At 37.0% G+C, this 22,176-nt stretch overlaps 1 protein-coding gene across 2 annotated transcripts in view; it reads right to left on the bottom strand.

The window, feature by feature from the left end:
* The window catches only part of AHCTF1 (AT-hook containing transcription factor 1), a 91,294-nt gene that overhangs the window by 13,426 nt on the left and 55,692 nt on the right, over window positions 1–22,176 (bottom strand). Inside the window, exons 22-31 of one of the 2 annotated variants that reach the window (XM_069545493.1) lie at window positions 17,578–17,722; window positions 17,366–17,497; window positions 16,547–16,697; window positions 15,937–16,087; window positions 15,502–15,609; window positions 10,915–11,107; window positions 8,838–9,041; window positions 7,763–8,177; window positions 2,779–2,902; window positions 780–877 (exon numbers count right to left, since the gene is read on the bottom strand). In XM_069545493.1, coding sequence (XP_069401594.1) covers window positions 780–877; window positions 2,779–2,902; window positions 7,763–8,177; window positions 8,838–9,041; window positions 10,915–11,107; window positions 15,502–15,609; window positions 15,937–16,087; window positions 16,547–16,697; window positions 17,366–17,497; window positions 17,578–17,722 — 1,721 coding nt within the window. The remainder of the gene's footprint in view (window positions 1–779; window positions 878–2,778; window positions 2,903–7,762; window positions 8,178–8,837; window positions 9,042–10,914; window positions 11,108–15,501; window positions 15,610–15,936; window positions 16,088–16,546; window positions 16,698–17,365; window positions 17,498–17,577; window positions 17,723–22,176) is intronic. The other variant, XM_069545494.1, reaches the window with a different exon arrangement.

Raw genomic sequence — 22,176 nt, 5'->3', positions numbered from 1 at the left:
TCCTCCTTCATCAGTATCCACTCACTCAGGTTAGACAATACATATTTGCTTTTCAAAAAGATAAAATATAAACAATAAAATATTAAAAACCTGTGCACACCTGTTGACCTAGCAAGGCCATGTCTGGGAATCTATGTGAAAGAAACACTGACACAGAACATGCAAAGATGTATACACAGTAATATTCACTGCAGAAATGAATTAGCAACACAAACTCATCTCTGAATAGCCAGTGTCTAACTGAGAGGAGACACTCAAAAAAAAAAAAAGGGGGGGGGGGAAGGAAGGAAGAAGAAAAAAAATTCACTCGGGAAAAAAAAGTCAAATGAATTCCATGTATCTGTTAATCTTCCCTGGAGCAAATTCAGACATTTGTGATTATTTTCTAATAACACTAAGCCAATCTTGGCTGTAAATTATCACAAACACAGAATAAATATGGAAGTAACCCTGTGTAGATACCTGAAACCCAGAAGGTCAATAAACAAGTATACAGTCTTGGGTGGGGACTGGTAATTTACTTTTTTCCTCTTTAAATATGTCCACAAAAACCATTCTAAGACCTTCTACTGTTAGAACTACAGAGCGTTTTATAAGCAACCAACTGCTCTGATAGCTGCCACGCTTCCTCAGAATTCTATTCTTAGCTAGGGAAACAACTGGAGAGGCATAACAGATAATAGTCTGGACTGTTATCCAGATTCTTTTGCCCTAAGAAAAGAACACTCTTTAGACAAAACACTAAAGTGAAATCATTCTGAAGTAAAAATAATACATACATTTATTGTTACCTGCTCTAACTGCAGAGGTACAGGTTTCAACAGAGACAAGTCCTTCGTCTAAAACAGGTACTGTGGACTTCAGGGTGAGGAGTTCCCTTCAGGAAGAGAAACATATACTTCAGTGTGTAAGAAGATCCATCTATTCTGACCTGCTTTAATCCTATCCCAACTGCTACTTTTAAAACCAAGGTTCAGAGACTATACAATGCAAGTACATTCTGAATAATACAACTATATAATTTACCAGTGAATTTAGAAACAAGTAATGTTGTATTTATTTTTCTTATTTTCTAATATTTTACTTTGTTGAAAATAATGGCATAACGTTAAACTACAAATAAAATGATTTTAAAACGCTGGTCGGTTAATTATCGGTGGTCACATTCTTCAAATAAATCCATCAAATATTATGGACATTTTCCCTATATACTTAGTAGATTCACTATTTTAAGGCCAACTGGATAAAGTATGATAAATGACTTAGAATGGGAGACCAATGTAACCTCTATTAATCTACTTGACAAAAGTTCTATGAAGAGCTGACAGTGGTCCCTTTGTATTCTGAGGTGGCCTTCCCCTGAAGCCAGCTAAAGCATGCTGATTTTTAAAATGGGACAAATAAATTATAAAGTTCAAGAAAAAGTATGCATTTGGAATATGTACACATTTATTTATAGGTATATTTGTAAGACTTATCTCAATCACAATGTTTACAGTAAGGATAACCAAGAACCAACAACAAAATAAGTTTACATTTAAAAAGAACTAGCTTGCCAAGATGTTGAATATTCGCCTAGATTGTCACTGAGGAATGCCAAATTTCTGATCAAGTGATTGCTTTTTGATTTGTTGTTGCTGTAATCCACTGAACCCCTTATAATTTATACTAACTTTCATTAAAAATTTCAAAACCTTAGAATTAAATAACAATCTTGATGATCCTTTCATACTATTTCTCCCTCCTTTTCCATGAAGGACTGGCAAAGATTGTAGTTATCACGACTTCTCTCTCAGAAGTGAAGAATATGACTGAGTTAAATGTATGAGAGGTGACAATTATAATACTGATTTTTTTTATGGGTGGTCTGTGAAATCACTCTCAGAACTTACAGTGAAGCATTTACAGTATCTTAAATTGTCATGTTTTGTGTGGGTTAATCTTAGTAAATTATACCCTTACAACTTCTTGATAAATGAAGCTGCAACTTTTTATTGTATTCTCTACACCAGCATCACTCCAAAGTGCTGATATACAATATGTCCAGTCTTTTAATGAGATAAGGAATTTATGCCAGAAGGTCAATCAATTACCTCAATGATTAGTTCAGCTAACTTCCAAAAAGGCTATTGATAAGTATGTTAATAGAAGCTGCTATCTTGTTGCAGACCATAAAGTCTTCAGTAACGAGCATCAACTTTACTAGTCCACACTTTAAGTAGCATTGTCCTATGTTCCTAGTATGCTGGCTGAATGTGTAAGCGCCAAATGAAACAAAGAACTGGGAGCTTAATAGTTCAAGCTGTCACTGAAAAACAACAACTTCTAACTTGAGTCTTGTAGCAACCAAATGGCAAGGATCAATACTGCCCCTGAACTACCTCCCTTATGGTCTGCCTTGGTGCTACAGGATACAGACCAGATTACTGAGACCACAGAAAGCGGGAGAGCATGGAAGAATATGTGGCTGTAAGTGAAACTTCTGTTTTTCAACAGAAATAATATTCTTTGGTGATTCTAAAGAGTTCTGCCTCAGTTTATCATGTCTCTATATGTTTAGGAAACCATCTGGTGTCATTTCATTATAACTACTAAATAACACTGAGTTGTGCAAATGAATTTCTTACATAACAGACACAGTACCAAAATGGAAATGACAGAGACAAAGAAAGATCTAAATAAGAGTTAATCTATGCATGGAACAAATATCAATATTTACTACTATTTCACAGCTTCATTAAACTTTATCAATATTTGAAATTTTCTCTATAAACTTACTCTTCAGGGACTGATGGTATACAAAGAGAAGCTTCAACTCCTTGAATGGGGCTTAAGTGATTTAATTCTGAAAGTACACCCTCCACAACTAAGCCATCCTTTGTTTCTGCATCTTCTAAAGTGCCTGTAAATAATACAGTTAAGAACATATTTATTTACTAAATGTTTAGTAATTACTTACAGTCTTGGCTTATTACTTTTTAGTAAGTTGTTGGGTCTGCTTTTTTGTATACTTTTAGCTTATTCCTTTGGCATCAGACTACCAGTTCCTTTTAATTCTCTGAGCATAGGCCAAACCCCACCCCAATCCCCTCTTTCATCTATAACTAATACTTTTGGCTTAACAGGTTAGCAACTAGCTGAGCTAGTAAGATTCAAATCTAGCTGATTTCACTCTAAAGTCTGTGCTATATAATCCCCCCCACAAAACAATAAAAATGTCTATTTGAGACTGCCTCATCATTTTAGGACTAATCAATGAAAACACTATATTCATTGGAAGGACTGATGCTGAAGCTGAAGCTCCAATACTCTGGCCACCTGATGTGAAGAACTGACTCATTTGAAAAGACCCTGAAGCTGGGAAAGACTTAAGGTAGGAGAAGGGGATGACAGAGGATGATGGGATGGATGGATGGCATTACTGACTCAATGAGTCTGAGTACTGAGTAGCCTCCAGGAGTTGATGGACAGGGAAGACTGGTGTGCTGAGGTCCATGGGGTCGCAAAGAGTCAGACATGAATGGGCAACTGAAATGAGTGAAAATACTGCCAATAACATCCTCATCAAACAGTTACCATTCAAATATTTTAGTGGAACACAGCACATCAAAAGAGTACGTGAACTTCTAAAGATATGCTTATTTACAAAGACAGTCCTAAATTCTTAGATTATGATTATACAGTGGAAGTCACAAATAGATTCAAGGAATTAGATTTGAGAGAATACCTGAAGAACTACGGATGGAATTTCCAGACACTGTTCAGGAGGCAGGGATCAAGACCATCCCCAAGGAAAAGAAATGCAAAAAGGCAAAATGGCTGTCAGAGGAGGCCTTACAGATAGCTGTGAAAAGAAGAGAAGTGAAAAAGCAAAGGAGAAAAGGAAAGATATACCCATTTGAATGCAGAGTTCCAAAGAATAGCAAGGAGAGGTAAGAAAGCCTTCCTCAGTAATCCTTGCAAAAAATAGAGGAAAACAATAGAATGGGAAAGACTAGACCTCTCTTCTAGAAAATGAGAGATACCAAGGGAACATTTCATGTAAAGATAGGCTCGATAAAGGACAGAAATGGTATGGACCTAACAGAAGCAGAAGATAAGAAGAGGTGACAAGAATACACAGAAGAACTATACAAAAAAGATCTTCACGACCCAGATAATCATGATAGTGTAATCACCAACCTAGAGCCAGACATCCTGGAATCCGAAGTCAAGTGGGCCTTAGGAAGGATCACTACAAACAAAGCTAGTGGAGGTGATGGAATTCCAGTTGAGCTATTTCAAATCCTGAAAGATGATGCTGTGAAAGTGCTTTCAATATACCAGTAAATTTGGAAAACTCAGAAGTGGCCACGAGACTAGAAAAGGTCAGTTTTCATTCCAATCCCAAAGAAAGGCAATGCCAAAGAATGCTCAAACTACCACACAACCGCACTCATCTCACATGCTAGTAAAGTAATGCTCAAAATTCTTCAAGCCAGGCTTCAGCAATACGTGAACTGTGAATTCCAGATGGGTTTAGAAAAGTCAGAGGACCCTGAGATCAAATTGCCAACATCCACTGGATCATCAAAAAAGCAAGAGAGTTGCAGAAAAATATCTATTTCTGCTTTATTGACTATGCTAAAGCCTTTGACTGTGTGGATCACAACAAACTCTGGAAAATTTTTAAAGAGATGAGAATACCAGACCACCTGACCTGCCTCTTGAGAAAATTATATGTAGGTCAGGAAGCATCAGTTAGAAGTGGACATGGAACAGGCTGGTTCCAAATAGGAAAAGGAGTACGTCAAGGCTGTATATTGTCACCCTGCTTATTTAACTTATATGTAGAGTACATCATGAGAAATGCTGGGCTGGAAGAAGCACAAGCTGGAATCAAGATTGCTGGGAGAAATATCAATAACCTCAGATATGCAGATGACACCACCCTTATGGCAGAAAGTGAAGAACTAAAGAGCTTCTTTATGAAAGTGCAACAGGAGAAAGAAAAAGTTGGCTTAAACCTCAACATTCAGAAAACTAAGATCATGGCATCTGGTCCATCACTTCGTGGGAAATAGATGGGGAAACAGTACAAACAGTGAGAGACTTTATTTTGGGGGACTCCAGAATCACTGCAGATGGTGACTGCAGCCATGAAATAAACAGATGCTTGCTCCCTGGAAGAAAAGTTATGACCAACCTAGACAGCATATTAAAAAGGAGAGACATTACTTTGCCAACAAAGGTCCATCTAGTCAAAGCTATGATTTTTCCAGTAGTCATGTATGGATGTGAGAGTTGGACTATAAAGAAAGCTGAGAGCCAAAGAATTGATGCTTTTGAACCATGGTATTGGCGAAGACTCTTGAGAGTCCCTTCTACTGCAAGGAGATCCAAGCAGTCAATCCTAAAGGAAATCAGTCCTGAATATTCATTAGAAGGACTGATGCTGAAGCTGAAACTCGAATACTCTGGCCACCTGATGCGAAGAACTGACTCACTGGAAAAGACCCTGATGCTGGCAGGGATTGGGGGCAGGAGGAGAAGGGGATGACAGAGCATGAGATGGCTGGATGGCATCACCGACTCAACAGACATGGGTTTGAGTGAACTCCGGGAGTTGGTGATGGACAAGGAGGCCTGGCGTGCCACAGTCCCTGTGGTCACAAAGAGTCAGACATGATTGATCAACTGAACTGAAATTCTTAGAGCAATTAATAACGCGTTCAGTTCAGTTCAGTTCAGTTGCTCAGTCGTGTCCGACTCTTTGCAACCCCATGAATCACAGCACGCCAGGCCTCCCTGTCCATCACCAACTCCCAGAGGTCACTCAAACCCATGTCCATTGAGTTGGTGATGCCATCCAGCCATCTCATCCTCTGTCGTCCCCTTCTCCTCCTGCCCTCAATCCCTCCCAGCATCAGGGTCTTTTCCAATGAATCAACTCTTTGCATGAGGTGGTCAAAGTATTGGAGTTTCAACTTCAACATGCGTCCTTCCAATGAACAACACCCAGGACTGATCTCCTTGCATTCCAAAGGACTCTCAAGAGTCTTCTCCAACACCACAGTTCAAAAGCATCAATTCTTCGGTGCTCAGCTTTCTTCACAGTCCAACTCTCACATCCATACATGACCACTGGGAAAACCATAGCCTTGACTAGACGGACCTTTGTTGGCAAGGCAGCATCTCTGCTTTTCAATATGCTCTCTAGGTTGGTCATAACCTTCCTTCCAAGGAGTAAGCGTCTTTTAATTTCATGGCTGTAGTCACCATCTACAGTGATTTTGGAGCCCCCAAAAATAAAGTCTGACACTGTTTCCACTGTTTCCCCATCTATTTCCCATGAAGTGATGGGACCAGATGCCATGATCTTTGTTTTCTGAATGTTGAGTTTTAAGCCAACTTTTTCACTCTCCTCTTTCACTTTCATCAAGAGGCTTTTTTGTTCCTCTTCACTTTCTGCCATAAGGGTGGTGTCACCTGTATATCTGAGCTTATTGATATTTCTCCCAGCAATCTTGATTCCAGCTTGTGGTTCCTCCAGCCCAGTGTTTCTCATGATGTGCTCTGCATGTAAGTTAAATAGGCAGGGTGACAATATACAGCCTTGACGTACTCCTTTTCCTATTTGGAACCAGTCTGTTGTTCCATGTCCAGTTAATAATGAGTACATTTATCAAATAAAGACAACATTAGCCCCAACTTCACTGGATTCACATTTTAAGAAACCTTAGTTCAGCTTAGGCAGAAAATATTTTCCCAAAAAAACCACTATGACACACATATTTACACTGGTTTTACAGATTTAAAAATAGGAATTATCTTTAAATAAGCTTGTTAAATCTGTGCAGGAGTAATAAAGATAAAAATAGACTGAGTTTTCTGATCCACCAATTCTAAGCAAAGTTTCTCCCCTTTCTTGTGTTCCACTGGTTCCTACTGTGTCTCCCAGCATAGCATTTATCAAACTGCATTGTACACACTTGTTTGATTTAATCCACAATCGACTCCAGTCATCTTGCCTGGATAATTCCATGGACAGAGGAGCCTGGCAGGCTACAGTCCATGGGGTTGCAAAGAGTCAGGTGTGTCTGAGCAACTATCACTCACTGACTAGACTTTACATTACATGCAGGCAAGTGCCACGTCTACTTAGTTTATCCTTACCATCTAGCACATTTTTATTCTTTATCCTCTACTTTATTTATCCTTAATACCTAACACACACACAAAACAGGACCCTGCCCATTGCACAAGATTAGGGGCTCAAACATTCTTTGATAAATGAATATAAAGACAATAAATTCATGGGTCTTTGAACATTTATTTTCACTTCCTAGTGATTATTTTGGAGGTAGGGATGGAGAGCAGAATGAACTTCCTGTTTTCTAAGCAGCTTTCTAGAAAGTTGAGGCTGCTGGATAGATACGTTAATGTAGTCTGTAAAGGTAGTATTATTATTTCTCATAACTATAGGAAGACCTTAAGTCACACTGATATTTGACATTGCTTCCTTAATCATTACTGTTCTTTTCTAAATTTCATTTCCAAATGAAAATAGAACACACATTAAATTCTCCTCAAACCTCATACATATTTATAATCAAAGTTGGTAAGTGGAAAGAATAAGATATGTGTACTATGGCTAGAACCTACTGTGCTATGATCATGTAATTATTTAACCCTGTTGCTTTTCTTCAGAAGAAAAACTTCTATTCCAAATTTTACTGAAGGATATCAATGGACATTTTTAATATCTGGGATGAGTCCTTACCCATTTGTTTCTCTGGCTCTGGAGGAGTCACTCCTGGTTCAAATGTATTTTTATCACTGTTCTTCTCAGTCTGTTCAGTTAAATTAGTAACCAGTTCAGTGGAAGAGCTCACTGACTTAGAGGCTATCAAAATATCTTCAAAGTCTTCTGGTAATGGAGCATCCTGATACTCTAAGGTAGTCTGGTCTGATCTGGTGGAAGTATTGCTATTTTCTACGCTCACATCCAGTTTCTCCAAACTTTGTGAAGTTGTATCCTGTGATCTGACATCCATTTCTTGATGCTCCTTTTCAGGGCTATCCAGGGGAAAAGATGTTGTCTTATCTTTGTTCTTCAGCCATTCAGTTTCTGCTGGAGCTCCACATTCATGTAAAGACGCAGCAACACATGTTTTTGCTTTGCTGTCATCTACAGGCTATCAAGTAAAGATTTGGAGAAAAAAAATTTTTTTAATCAGTTGAGTCTAACTTGTCCATCCCAATCATACCCCACTCTTTCCATGCTCTGTTATCTCCAAATTCTTTTCTCCATCAAAATTTACTTACTCTAAATTCATTCTCCTCAGACTGATGACTAAAAGTTAATGACTGCTAATGATTCTCTAATTGGTAATAGATCAGTACTTCCAAAAGACTAAAATACAGACTAGGCAAGATGCCCAATAATCACCAATGGGCTCCCATTAACCTACAGTGAAGCTCTACAGACATACCCTCCCAAACAGACAACAAACTAGGAACTTACTGAGAGCAGCAGTGCAATACAGGTTAAAAAACAAAGACAGCACAAAACAAACAAAACCAACCACCGATCTTAATCCCAGTCTCGTTTCTTCCATCAAGTAACTATGTGGTTATGGACAATTTAACTTGGTGTTTCTAGCCCTATTTTCTTTACCTGTAAATGACAGGTTTGGCTTAGCCAAGGCCCTCAAGTCTCTCTCTGAATTAATGTTTTCTGATTTTATGACTATCTGCAAGACTGTATATAAAAATCTATAGCGATATCATTTACACTGATAGGAGCTTAATATGTTATTAAGAAGTCCTTTTGTTCCAACTATTATCAAACTTACTCCAGCAGTCCATTTCGTGGTTATGCCTTCTTCCATGAACGAAATTCTAGTTTCTTTGAGTCGTAAAGGAGGACTAAGAGATCTTCCAGGTGACAGAGAGGGAGATGCTAAAGGTGTCGTTCGAAGACCAGACCTTAGGATGGACTGAGGAGTGAACTCGGCAAATCCAGAGGAAGTAACCGACATAGCCAAAGTCTTAGCTTTCTATGACACAGAGTAAATGGAATTCACCGTTAGTGTTTGTAAAAGACACTTACGTAAGGACAGACAGAGCGAAATGAGTGGCAATGATGGCTATATTCTCATCTCAATAAAAACATCAATAAGTATTATTATAGATTACTGGAAAGAAAACAGAAAATTCTACTCAGAGCTTTCTATTTATAAGGCTACAAAACATAAAATTGCATCCATAATCATTCTAAACCTTGATTATTCCTAGGTTTAAGTTCAACTTAAAAAATAAGTGCTGATAGAAGATAAATTATTTAACTATCACTTAGAAAAACTTTAGAAGGTGAAAGAGATGATACTGTGTGATGAACAGAATCTAGTTTAATTATAGCAAGCTAATCTAAATTACAGAGAAGGCAATGGCACCCCACTCCAGTACTCTTGCCTGGAAAATCCCATGGATGGAGGAGCCTGGTAGGCTGCTGTCCATGGGGTCGCGAAGAGTCGGGCATGACTGAAGCGACTTAGTAGTAGTAATTTAAATTAATAAGATTGACTTTAAGACTGTTTTAGAAAAAATGTAATTCCATTACATGAATCCAATAGTAACTGACTGACTTATGAGAATTCTGATGGTTTACTACAATGATTACAAATAATTAGCAGATGAACTAGTTAGCAAAAACAATTTCCTCACTTAACCTCTCCTCTAAAGGACTCGTAAACAAATTACTGGATCCTATTAGATCATTAAATTCCATTAGATCCATCATAAGATTATATTGATTTTTTTCCTAGATTCTTTTTGGTAGCAGGTACAAAACTACTCCCTCATTTAATTTCATTTGAACTTAATTGCAGATTATATAAAGTATGAGTGTTTTTCTATAGAAGAAAAAGGTTAGAAATACTATGCTGCTGCTGGTGCTGCTAAGTCGCTTCAGTCGTGTCCAACTCTGTGCGACCCCAGAGACTGCAGCCCACCAGGCTCCCCCGTCCCTGGGATTCTCCAGGCAAGAACACTGGAGTGGGTTGCCATTTCCTTCTCCAATGCATGAAAATGAAAAGCGAAAGAGAAGTCGCTCAGTCATGTCCGACTCTTAGCGACCCCATGGACTGCAGCCTACCAGGCTCCTCTGTCCATGGGATTTTCCAGGCAAGAGTACTGGAGTGGGGTGCCATCGCTTTCTCCGAGAAATACTATACTGGATATTAAATATTAGGAACTTAATCTTAGCAACCACCTTTTCAATTTCTTTTAATAACTATTTTAGGAATAGGATTTATTGAAGTATCTTTTATCTAGTTTGAAAAATAAGACTTTCTTGGCTTCACTTTAAATCCTGGATATCCAGAAACAATTAAGGAAAAAATAATAAAAAGTTCTGGGACTCAATCCAGAATACCAGACAAGGAACTTGCAGAGAACATATGTGAAAATGGCTTTCCAACAGGAAGGTAAAAATCCACTATTACCAGTCATCACAAGTTTAGCTGTGGTTTCTCTGCTAGTAATTTATCAGAAAGGGTGAAGGAAAAGGCAATTTCCTACCAACAGTAGGAAAGAGTAACACTTTATAATTTTACTGAAGGAGCTAGAATTTAAAATAAAACTTTAAAAAATGTTAAGAATGAGAAAGTATTTGATGAAGGAATAGCAAAATGGTATCAGAAAAAAAAAACACACACAAGAACATCAAAGCATTTTTCAAAGAAAAAAGGCTAATTTATAATATAGTAAGCATTTGGAAACATATCCACAGAAAAAAGGGAAAATAAAGGCTTAAAACCCTATTACCCAGAGATGCTGATTATAAATAGTTTCATTCTTCTCTGCTATTTGTAAGGAACTTCCTAGCTTCACTATGAATACTAGATGCTAGATGCGTAATATAATACTTACCTTAACAACAAGAGGAGTTTCAAGTAAATGTAATTCTGAAGCCCTGGAGGCATTCTGACGTGATCCTTTTAATTGTGAACTTACTGGCAATGAACTAGATGCCAGGGACCAAGGAGACCTTGTGGGGCTTTGCTGAATAAACTCCAAACACTGAGAGGGCTGGGGGACAGGATGAACAACCAAATCCAGCAGTCTGTAATCACAGTATACATATAAAAAGAAAAATCCTGGTAACATATTTTGAGTTATACTGAAGAAACATAAAGAATTAGTATCCCATTTAATTATGCAAACTTCTATATTCACTGGTAAATATGATAACCATATGAAAATATAAATTCAGACAAGTATATTACTATCTGTAATGCCACCCTTAGTTTCAAAAATCAGAATTAATTCAGTAGTGAAAAAAGAGAATTATGAAACCTAGACAGCAATTTGATCATGCTCCCACTGCTGCTGCTGCTGCTGCTGCGTCATTTCAGCCATGTCCAACTCTCTGCGACCCCATAGACGGCAGCCCACCAGGCTCCTCTGTCCCTGGGATTCTCCAGGCAAGAATACTGGAGTTGGTTGCCATTTCCTTCTCCAATGGAGAAGTGAAAGTGAAGTCGCTCAGTTGTGTCCAACTCTTTGCAACCCCATGGACTGTAGCCTACCAGGCTCCTCCATCCATGGGATTTTCCAGGCAAGAGTACTGGAGTGGGGTGCCATTTCCTTCTCTGATCATGCTCCCCACTCCCTCAAAAGGAGTTATAGTCCTCCTCCCTCCCTTAACCAACTGAGCCCCTCTATGCGCCAACCAGTTATTTTCAAATGAATACAAACAGTTAATGATACAAGCACTCAAGAAAACAATGTAACGCTTCCCTAGCAAGCCATTCACAGCAATTCACTTTCATCAACATAGAAATTCCTTTCACCTACATGAAATGTACATAATGAATACTGGTTTATTTACCTTTACGGTTCTGATCACTACACTTAGCAACCAAAGGAAATGTTAATTTTCTCAAATTAATGAGGTTAGTAGCAAAACAGAATCCCAGGACTATACTCAATGGTTTCTTTTTCTACAGTGTCCTGGACATTTTTATCATATCAGATGATAAAAATTATATAATAGATGACTTGTATTAAGTATGCATAGTCCAAACAGCTTAAAAACCTAATTTACAAATAAATAAACTTGAAGGTGAAATTTTCAGATTATGATTTTTGTGGACCATTTATAAACATATGGTCACTACTTTCCCAGTTTCCTAATAGTTTATTTTATGGCTACATTCCTAGCAACAAAAACACTACCTCAAGATGCCTATGTGATTCAGCTGAGAATAACCAGAAAAGTAAGTTTAGCGCCCAGAAATAGTAATTTCTTGCTGCTATGCCTTCTTTGCCATTCTATCCTTTAAGTTCAAGAGTTTTACTGCAAGAGATGGCAGACCAACAAAAATCATAGGTGCTTCAAAACAACTTATTATGTGGTGGGAAAATGTAAATATTTTCTTCCCCTAAATACAGTATCTTTGTATTTGTTATTCTGTACTAAGCACAGCTCTGAGATTTCTACCAAACCAAAAATATTCAGTCAGGATGCTAGCCATTTCTTTCTCTGTTGTCTTCTGATTCTTCTTTCCTTCTCTACTTCATCTGCATTCAAATTATACATTTGTAAACTTTTGCTCACTTTTTTATTGAGCTATCCCAAAGAAGTATTTTGTTAAATGCCTTGCATTAGGCTGAAATTTATGTTTAAGGTGCCTATTTAGGAAAGATTATTTCTCAGAAGCAAGGTCTGTGCAACAAGTGGTATACCTACTGAGGAAGAGCAAAATTCTTATACTAACAAGACTTGATGTGTTTAAGTTATATTTTAAAAAGATATGAAGAAAAAAATTTTTGATTGTTTTCTGAACAAAGTGTTAAATATCACATTAGGTCTTTTATTTCCTCAACAACTTTTTGACCATGATCCAAGTAGGTAATGCATTTTAGATTATACACATATAGAAAACATGAATTACATAAAATGGCATTTAGCCTTATTATATTCAGTGCCCATTGATATTATCTATGCTAAGCCATAATCCATTAAATTTTACTTACACTAACGCACACCCAATTTGAAAAATATAGAAGCAAGAAGTGGATTGATTTTTATAAAAGGTAAATATTCACACCTCAATCAGCTCAATTATGTGTTAACACTGGCTTTAAAGGATTCTCATAATAGTCCTTAGGCCATTAGTAGGCCTGAACACTTATTATCTCTCCCTTCTTGAATTGCAGACCTATTCAATGGTAAAGCGGCTGCCTACAATGAGGGAGACCAGGGTTCAATCCTTGGGTCGGGAAGATCTCCTGGAGAAAGGAAATGGCAATCCACTCCAGTATTCTTGCCTGGAAAATCCCATGGATGGAGGAGCCTGGTGGGCAACAGTCCATGGAACTGCAAAAAGTCACAACTGAGCAACTTTACTTTCACTTTCAAGTACAAAGGAACTGAGATAAAGTGACTTGTGGGAAAAAACCAAAACTATTGGTAAAAAACCATGTCAGTGATAATGACTTCTATTTGAAGCAACCTTCTCACCATCTCCTTATGGTAATAAAGGAAAAGAACCTCAATTTAATAAAATCTAACCCAAAAAAGGGAAAATCCTTTCATAATTTGAAAAGATAACCATTATATACACTACAAATGGGTTGAGCCCAATTGTTTTTAAGTTATTAACTTATTCTGGAATCAAGATTGCCAGGAGAAATATCAATAACCTCAGATATGCAGATGACACCACCCTTATGGCAGAAAGTGAAGAGGAACTAAAAAGCCTCTTGATGAAAGTGAGAGAGGAGAGTGAAAAAGTTGGCTTAAAGCTCAATATTCAGAAAACGAAGATCATGGCATCCGGTCCCATCACTTCATGGGAAATAGATGGGGAAACAGTGGAAACAGTGTCAGACTTTATTTTGGGAGGCTCCAAAATCACTGTAGATGGTGACTACAGCCATGAAATTAAAAGACGCTTACTCCTTGGAAGAAAAGTTACGACCAACCTAGATAGTATATTCAAAGGCAGAGACATTACTTTGCCGACTAAGGTCCATCTAGTCAAGGCTATGGTTTTTCCTGTGGTCATGTATGGATGTGAGAGTTGGACTGTGAAGAAGGCTGAGCGCCGAAGAATTGATGCTTTTCAACTGTGGTGCTGGAGAAGACTCTTGAGAGTCCCTTGGATCCAACCAGTCCATTCTGAAGGAGATCAACCCTGGGATTTCTTTGGAAGGAATGATGCTAAAAGCTGAAGCTCCAGTACTTTGGCCATCTCATGCGAAGAGCTGACTCATTGGGAGAGACTCTGATGCTGGGAGGGATTGGGGGCAGGAGGAGAAGGGGACGAGAGGATGAGATGGCTAGATGGCATCACAGACTCGATGGACCTGAGTCTGAGTGAACTCTGGGAGATGGTGATGGACAGGGAGGCCTGGCGTGCTGCAATTCATGGGGTCGCAAGGAGTTGGACATGACTGAGTGACTGAACTGAACTGAATTTATTCTGAGTACCTTTATTCTTAGTATCAAAACTATTTCAACAACATTATGTCATTTTGTCTTGGATAAATTGTAAAAAGTCAAAAATTTTCAACAATTATGGTCATATTATTAAAGAGAAAGAATCATTACATTAAGAGATAGTTGTACTCTGCTACTGATGATCATGAACACTTCTCCACTCTCCAATGCCTTAAATAAAATAAACAACCACAGTTCCATCTTGGATACAAAATTTCAATTTAACTATTTACTACTCTAATAACCATAGGTTTAAGAAATAAAAGTATTATTGTACTAAAGCCACTTAAGACATTTTAGTAGGCTCAGTTAAACAGGAGCAAGTTTTTAGAAGCCAACCAAGATTAGCTGGGATTTACAAAAAATAACCTTCATTCTTGGGTCTGAATCAGAGAGATTAAAGAAAACAAACAAATAATTTATTTTGCTTATGATTTTAATACAACAAGGTTTGCTTTTCTTTAAGCAGTCTGAAATCATTAAGCAAAATTCTAAGTAGATTATCAGCTGATGTAAAATTCCTTAAAAGTACTATAAAACTGCCCAAATTATTTTTTTTAAAGGAAGCATTAAAAAACTCCTTCAATAATTTAAAACAGTATTTATGAAGACTTTTAAAAGATAATCTTAAAATTATAGTGTAATTATTAAGTATCATCTCACACTGGTCAGACTGACTATCATCAAGAAGTCTTCAAATAATAAAAGCTAAAGAGGGTATGGAGAACAGAGAGCCCTCTTACACTGCCGGTGGGAATATAAATTGGTATAGTCACCATGGAAGACAGAATCAGGCTTCCTTAAAAAATATATAATGGACATATATATAATATACATATATATATAATGGAATTAGTCAAAAAAGGAATGAAATATTGCCATTTGTAAGCAACATGGATGAACCTGGAGAATACCATTACTAAGTGAAGTAAGTGAAATTAAGACAAATATCCTATCAGTGTAAGTCTTGTCTAATACTGTCTTTTAAAAGTGATTAAATAAATTCTTACCTAGAAATTCTTTGTGATGCCTTTGTAATTGGTGTTCCAACAAATGCCTCAGGCAGCTCTGGATCTGGGAGAGAATATGCTACAGGAGAGGGTTCCTCTACATTAGGACTACAGAGAAAATAAAAATTTAACTTTTGATTATGTATCACAAAGAAGACTAAATTATCAATACAAACACTGTAAGGTGAGGTTAGATGGGAAGGGGACTATCTTTTTTTCACCATGTATATTCTGCTTATTTACAAATAACAATGAATATAATTGGTTTCAAATTTAAGAACAAAGAATGTTCTTCTTGCAAGAAAAGTAGACAACACAAAACATTTTTCCTACATACACTAATAAGCTCTAAGGCTGGACTGTTTATGAATGCAGCTGATAACCCAGGGAAGATTAGCAAGCAGCATTATTGTAAAAGGTGTAAGAAAAACATACCTATTGTAGACAGAGATGCTATTTTCAGGTTCATTACTTGCCCAGATCTCTCCAATTTTAGATAACACATTATTGATGAAAGTAGATCTTGTTAACACAGTCCCGGTTACAGCCTGCTTTGGAACCGCTGATAATGGTTTTGGTCTAGAAACTGTGGAACAAAAAAGGTAGTATTTAATTTCATCTCTAACACCAGGATTTTAAAGTAGATAGACTAATACGGCAAAGTGATTGGAGAAAACAAAACATGAGTAGTTCAATTATATTTGGTTTAGCAATATATGTGCAGAAATTTAACAATTTTGGCTTTTAGGAGATGGTGAAATAATTATTCTACATGTTTTCTAAAAGTCAGCAGTCTTCAAATGAAATCAAAAGAGTTCTGTCACTCTGCACTAAAAAAACTAGAAAGTTTAAAAGTTCTAAGGAAGCTTTCAATTTCTCGGGGTAGAACAACCAATAAAAAAACAAACAAACAAAACCACAAAGCATCACTGTGATGAATCTAAGCAAAATTGAGCTAAACAGAAGATAACAAAGGTTCCAGAAGATAATCATTCAATATCTTTTCTAGCACAATATTTTAGGACATTTTTCAATGAAATCTTACCTTCTCGAAAAACTGATGATGCTGACAGATGGTAAGGCTTTGCTCGCTCAATGGCTAATTTTCGCTGGACTCTAGGAAGAATTTTCCCATATTGGTCTATTATAGAATTTCGAGTCACTGATCTCTCTCGCAAACGAGGATCACGATCATTCTATAGAATATAACATAACTGGTAAAAATTTAATCTTCAAAAATGTTAGGTGCTATGTCTATTATTTACATTTAAAATATAATTATGAATACACGAGAATACCTTCCTCCTTTCTACATACCCATTCTTCCAAACCAAAGAAGTCATACACACAACCTAACTGCTTCATCAATTCTTACCCATCAATAAATTCCAAGTCTCTCCTTCCCAGCCTTGATTATTTATAACTAATAAAACCAATGATTTTCATTTACTAAGCAACATGTTCCATCACACACACCTCTGTGCATCCTCACAAAAAGATACTGTCATTTTACAATTAAGGAAACCAAGGTTCAGAGTGTGTCCAAGCACATGGAGCCAATGAGCAATTAGTCCAACCCCTAAAGTCCATGCTTTTTGCACTATTTATTTCCTACTGTTGTCCTCTACCAATTGCTATTTTCCCTGAGTGAGTAAAGTAGTTAGTCTGGCAAGACTGTGGGCAGATACCTTAACAGAATTGGCACATATAAAAGAACTGGATAAGTAACAACATCCTGTTTGTCAATTCTGCTACAGAAAGTGAGGATTTTCTAAATTTAAGATTATACAAAGCTCTTCTATAATGAAGTCATCTGTTTTCCCTATTCTCTTGTCCCCCCATAATAAAACAAGTTCAACTGTACCATAAGATTAATCTTCAGAGTCTGGTTCAGCTTCAAGGCAGGAATATAATTGGCACGCTGCAAATGGTGAACTAAAAGGAATTCATGATTCTGAACACTCGCACTGGACTGTAAAAATCTCACCAAACACTCCTAGAAAGAAAAAAATAGATTTGTAAGCTATTAACTTATCCTAAATTTTCAGATATAAGTTTACACTGACAAATCCTTACCTGCTCAGTGTCTGTGAATGGTAGCTTCAGTAAATCCTCCATTAAGCCCATCTCCTGACAGACTTCATACGTATGCTTGAGCAGCTCCTCTATATTTAACCGATTAGAATGTTGTCGCAGTAAAGTCCAGGCCTCCACCATGCACCTGAAATCAATATTTATCAAAGTTTAGTTTTAGAAAAGCTATTTAAAATGTTCAAAACAAGACATCCACCTGAAGAATCCCAAAGATACTTTGTGCATGCATCTTAGTCGTGCCTGACTCTGCAACCAACATGGACTGTAGCCTGCAAGGCTCCTCCGACCATGGGATTTCCCAGGCAAGAACACTGGAGTGAGCTGCCATTTTCTCCTCCAGGGGATCTTCCTGACCCAAGGATCAAACTATCTCCTGCACTGGTACGTGGGTTCTTTACCAGTGAGCCATCTGGGAAGCCCCAAAAGATACTATGTACATATTATTTAAAAGTACTTTAAAATTTTATTCAATACTAATCACTGTGAAGTAGTAAAGAAAATAAGGCAGCTTTAAAAACTTTATCATAGAATGTTGACTATTCCATGTTATTTATTGACTATTCCACTGAAAATAAAAACCAGAATTGTTTTTGGACAGAGAATGGTTTTGAGTGTACGAGTTGTCTACTCTCATGATCACGGTAAATGGGAGCTGCAGCTCACTGTCGATGCCCAGCATTGTTAAGAGAAAATCACACTGCATACAGTTAGCTTAGGAAAAGACCAAAATTCAAACTATGGTTACTACTTCATATATGCATACTGCGTTGCACCATTTTAAAGCTGAAAAAATAAGTTGAAGCATCGTTAAGTCAGGGACCATCTGAACCCAAGAGTTCAAGAAGACAAAAATCTAATGCAATCTGGACAGAACTGAAATATTCAAGTGAGATTCTTAAGAAAGTGACACTGAGCTTGAGAAGAGTAGAAAAGAAAATGAGCAAAGACCTAGAGGCAGAAACAGCATATTGTATTTATGGGAAAGTAGAGGACTTAGCTTAGCAACTCTTCTTAGTAAGATTTTGGCTTATCTACAGCAAGATCTGATTAGAGAACTTAGGTCAAATCAGACAGTTTTAGAAACCGAGTGGGGCTGCTGAAACATCCTTCTGTGAGCAATAGGTCATTAAATGAAGCAATGTGTCTCATGATACACTGATAAGTAAAAATCAACATGAATAATAAGAATTTCTAAAAATTAACCAATAAACAAAGCCTGTGAGTCTTTATGTACTTATATAAATAACAAAATGTCTTGAAAGACACATACTAAGATTAACAATGATAAGTCTCACATGTAGAATTTTAGAAGGGCTGATAAGTGTCAAAGCAGAAGCAGGCGTAGAATAAAAAATGGCAAGTAGGTAGGAATAATTTTCTAAAAAAAAAAGTCATCATTCCTAATTTAAGTGAATAGGTAATTTTGATTTTAATAGTCCAGTGGCTAAGACTCTGCGTTTCCAGTGCAGAAGCCCAGGTTCCATTCCTGGTAAGGGAAGTAGATCCCACATGCCACAACCAAGACCAGGCACAGCACCCCCTACCAAAAGCTTTAACTATAGTTTTTATTGAAATAATCACAAAAATTGAAACAACAACTTGCAAATAAAAAACTGACATGCATAAAAAACACAGAATAAATGAACCAAGTTACAGCAATTAGTATTCATAATGAAAATGCTTCTGAGGAAATTTTAGCAGCACTGCCCCAGACTTTCTGTAGATACAAAGTTTCTTGGGGAAGCAAATCCCACTATTGGCAGTTCAGGACCCTAAAATTTTTATTGTTTGACTAGAATATTTTACATATTCTACAAAACTTATAAAAACAATAGTGCAAATAAGTAAAACAAAATCTACATCTGAAATTGCCTTGCACTCCTTTTTCTACCAGGACAGGCAAGACAGTGCGGTTGTTATAACCTGAGTATCTAAGAGAGGTAGTTTTTTCCCCCAAAATAAAAAATCTGGGAGTGTTAAAAATGAGCACACCATTTCTACAGAAAGAAAAATAGATAATGAAGATGAATGAACATCTAATCATTAATTTTAATATAAAGAAATAGATGAAGTGGGTATAATAAAATCTTGTATCTGTTAAATCTGATGTAGGATGGGTATATGGAATTTTCATCGTACTATAGTACTATTCTACTTTTGCGTATTCTGGAATCTGCTTACAAAATGCTTGAACCGAAATAAATTTCAGCTGCATCAAAAATTTAAATGATAAAACAAAAATCACAAAGTAGTAACAGAAACAGCGAGAGGATTAAATAATATTGAAATAGAAGAGAGAGTCATAAAACATTGGCAATTCTAATTTCATAAAATAGCTCTTCATGAAAAGATGCATTCTACTATTATAGTGAGACTAATCACATTAATATTATCATTTTCACCAATCAACTGGATAAATGTCTAACTAAAGGGTATAACACAAAGTGAGACATACATGGAAGGTAATATGCCTTATCAAAATTAAAATTGCAAATATCCTTTCACCCAGTTGGAGAGGAAATGGCAACCCACTCCAGTATTCCTTCCTGGAGAATTCCCTGGATGGAGGAGCCTGGTGGGCTACAGTACATGGGGTCACAAAGAGTCCAACACGACTGAGTGACTAACACTTAAACTTTTCACCCAGTAATTCTACTCCCAGGATTTTACAAAATAAATTTGCACTTGTGTAAAATGGGTGGTTACTCATACATCGCAGTGTCTGAAATGGCATAAGATTAAAACCACCCAAATGTTCACTAAGCGAAGGCAGTTAAACAAATCCTGGTACATCCACATAATGAACTATCATGCAATGATTAAAATAAGGAAGCTCTTTATGTACTATCAGGAAATGAATTCCGAACTAAATAACTTTTAAAAATATGCTGCAGATGGATGACAGCATGTATTTTTTAAAGGGGGGAGGGGTGGCAATGACATACACGTGTATTTGCTCAGTATGTCCCAGAATGTCTCAGGAAAGAGGCACTAGAGATTACTAACACTGTTTGGGTACTGTGAGGAAGCTTAGGTGGCTGCAAATTTACTGTGTATCCTTTTGTAATTTTAGAAAAAAGCATGTAAATATCTTACTATTCAAAAAACTTAGAACTGTATTCTTGCCTCTCTTCTCCCAGCCTATATACATACAGGCTTCCCTGGTGACTGAGATGGTAAAGAATCCACCTAGAATGCGGGAGACCTAGGTTCAATCCCTGGATTGGGAAGATCACAGACACCCACTCCAGTATTCTGGCCTGGAGAATTCCATGGACAGAGGAGCCTGACAAGCTACAGTCCATGGGGTTGCACATATATAAAATATTACATATATGCTATATATAATATGTGTGTGTGTGTATATATAAACCACACACACATACATATACTTATTTTGCTGCAGGAGGTCTTAGTTACAGCACACAGGATCTTCATTGTGTCATGTGAGCTCTTCACAGCTCACAGATTCTCTAGTTGCCGCCCAAGGGGTTAGTTGCTCTGATGCATGTGGGATCTTTACTCCCCTACCAAGGATCAAACCCATGGCCACTGCACTACAAGGCAGATTTTTTAACCACTGGACCATCACAGAAGTCCCTGGATATGTTTTAAGTTTTCCACTTTAAAGTATGATATCCACTCCCAGTGAGCAGATATACGAGGTAAGAGATTAATTTATTTATGATTTATCAAAAACTAATCTAATAACAGTAAGCATACCTGAAGGCAAAAGACTTCAGAAAGAAAAGATAGTGTATTTTTCTCAGTTTCTCCCATAGCAGGAGAAGGCATAGTTACCTCCAACTTCAAGAAACTGACGATCCATTTTAGGCCAACACTTAAACATAAATTTTAAAATAAGTAATTCTCATATGCCCACTACTCTCCTGCTCCTCATGGCAGGAAGGCACGACGCCAATAAAAGCGGTAAGAAAATCACTTCAATTGATGAAAGGCTAAAACTAGCATGCTAACAGTAAAGTTAAGAAATGTATGGGCGTTCCTGGCAACACTAGCAAGAAGACAGCCTTAGAAACACTCCTGTGACAGGCTATAAAAATGACAGATCAAATATAAACAGTCTTTTGAAATGGATCATAGAGATCACAATGAAAAAAAAATTCAGAAATGTAAATAAGCAACTACTGATTTCCACTGATTAGTGTAAAAGTTAAAATATTAGGAAAAGATGAATCATAAATAAGAGAAAGTTGTTGTAGCTATGTTAACAACTACTCGTGATGATTATTCCACAATAAGAGGTTCAAGTCATTAAAAAATAAATTTTAAACTCTTATGTACCTAATACTGTATTCAAAATACAAAAAGTTAGCAGTATTACAAGGAATAGACACATACACATTAGAGGAGGCAACATGCAAACGTTTCTTTCTTATTCATTTTTTTAAGTTTATTTTTTGGTTGTGCTGCAAGGCATGCAGGATCTTATAGTTTCCCCACCAGGGATCGAAGCTCACTCCCTGTCCTGAAGTGAGGAATCTTAACCACTAAACCAAGGAGAAGTCTAGCAAACGTTCCTTCAGTCAGTTCAGTTCAGTCGCTCAGTCACGTCCGACT

This window comes from Ovis canadensis, chromosome 12 (assembly GCF_042477335.2).
Source record: "Ovis canadensis isolate MfBH-ARS-UI-01 breed Bighorn chromosome 12, ARS-UI_OviCan_v2, whole genome shotgun sequence".
Taxonomy (NCBI): domain Eukaryota; kingdom Metazoa; phylum Chordata; class Mammalia; order Artiodactyla; family Bovidae; genus Ovis; species Ovis canadensis.
Note: the sequence above shows the minus strand (reverse complement) of the source record. Positions and strands in the feature narration are given on the sequence as shown.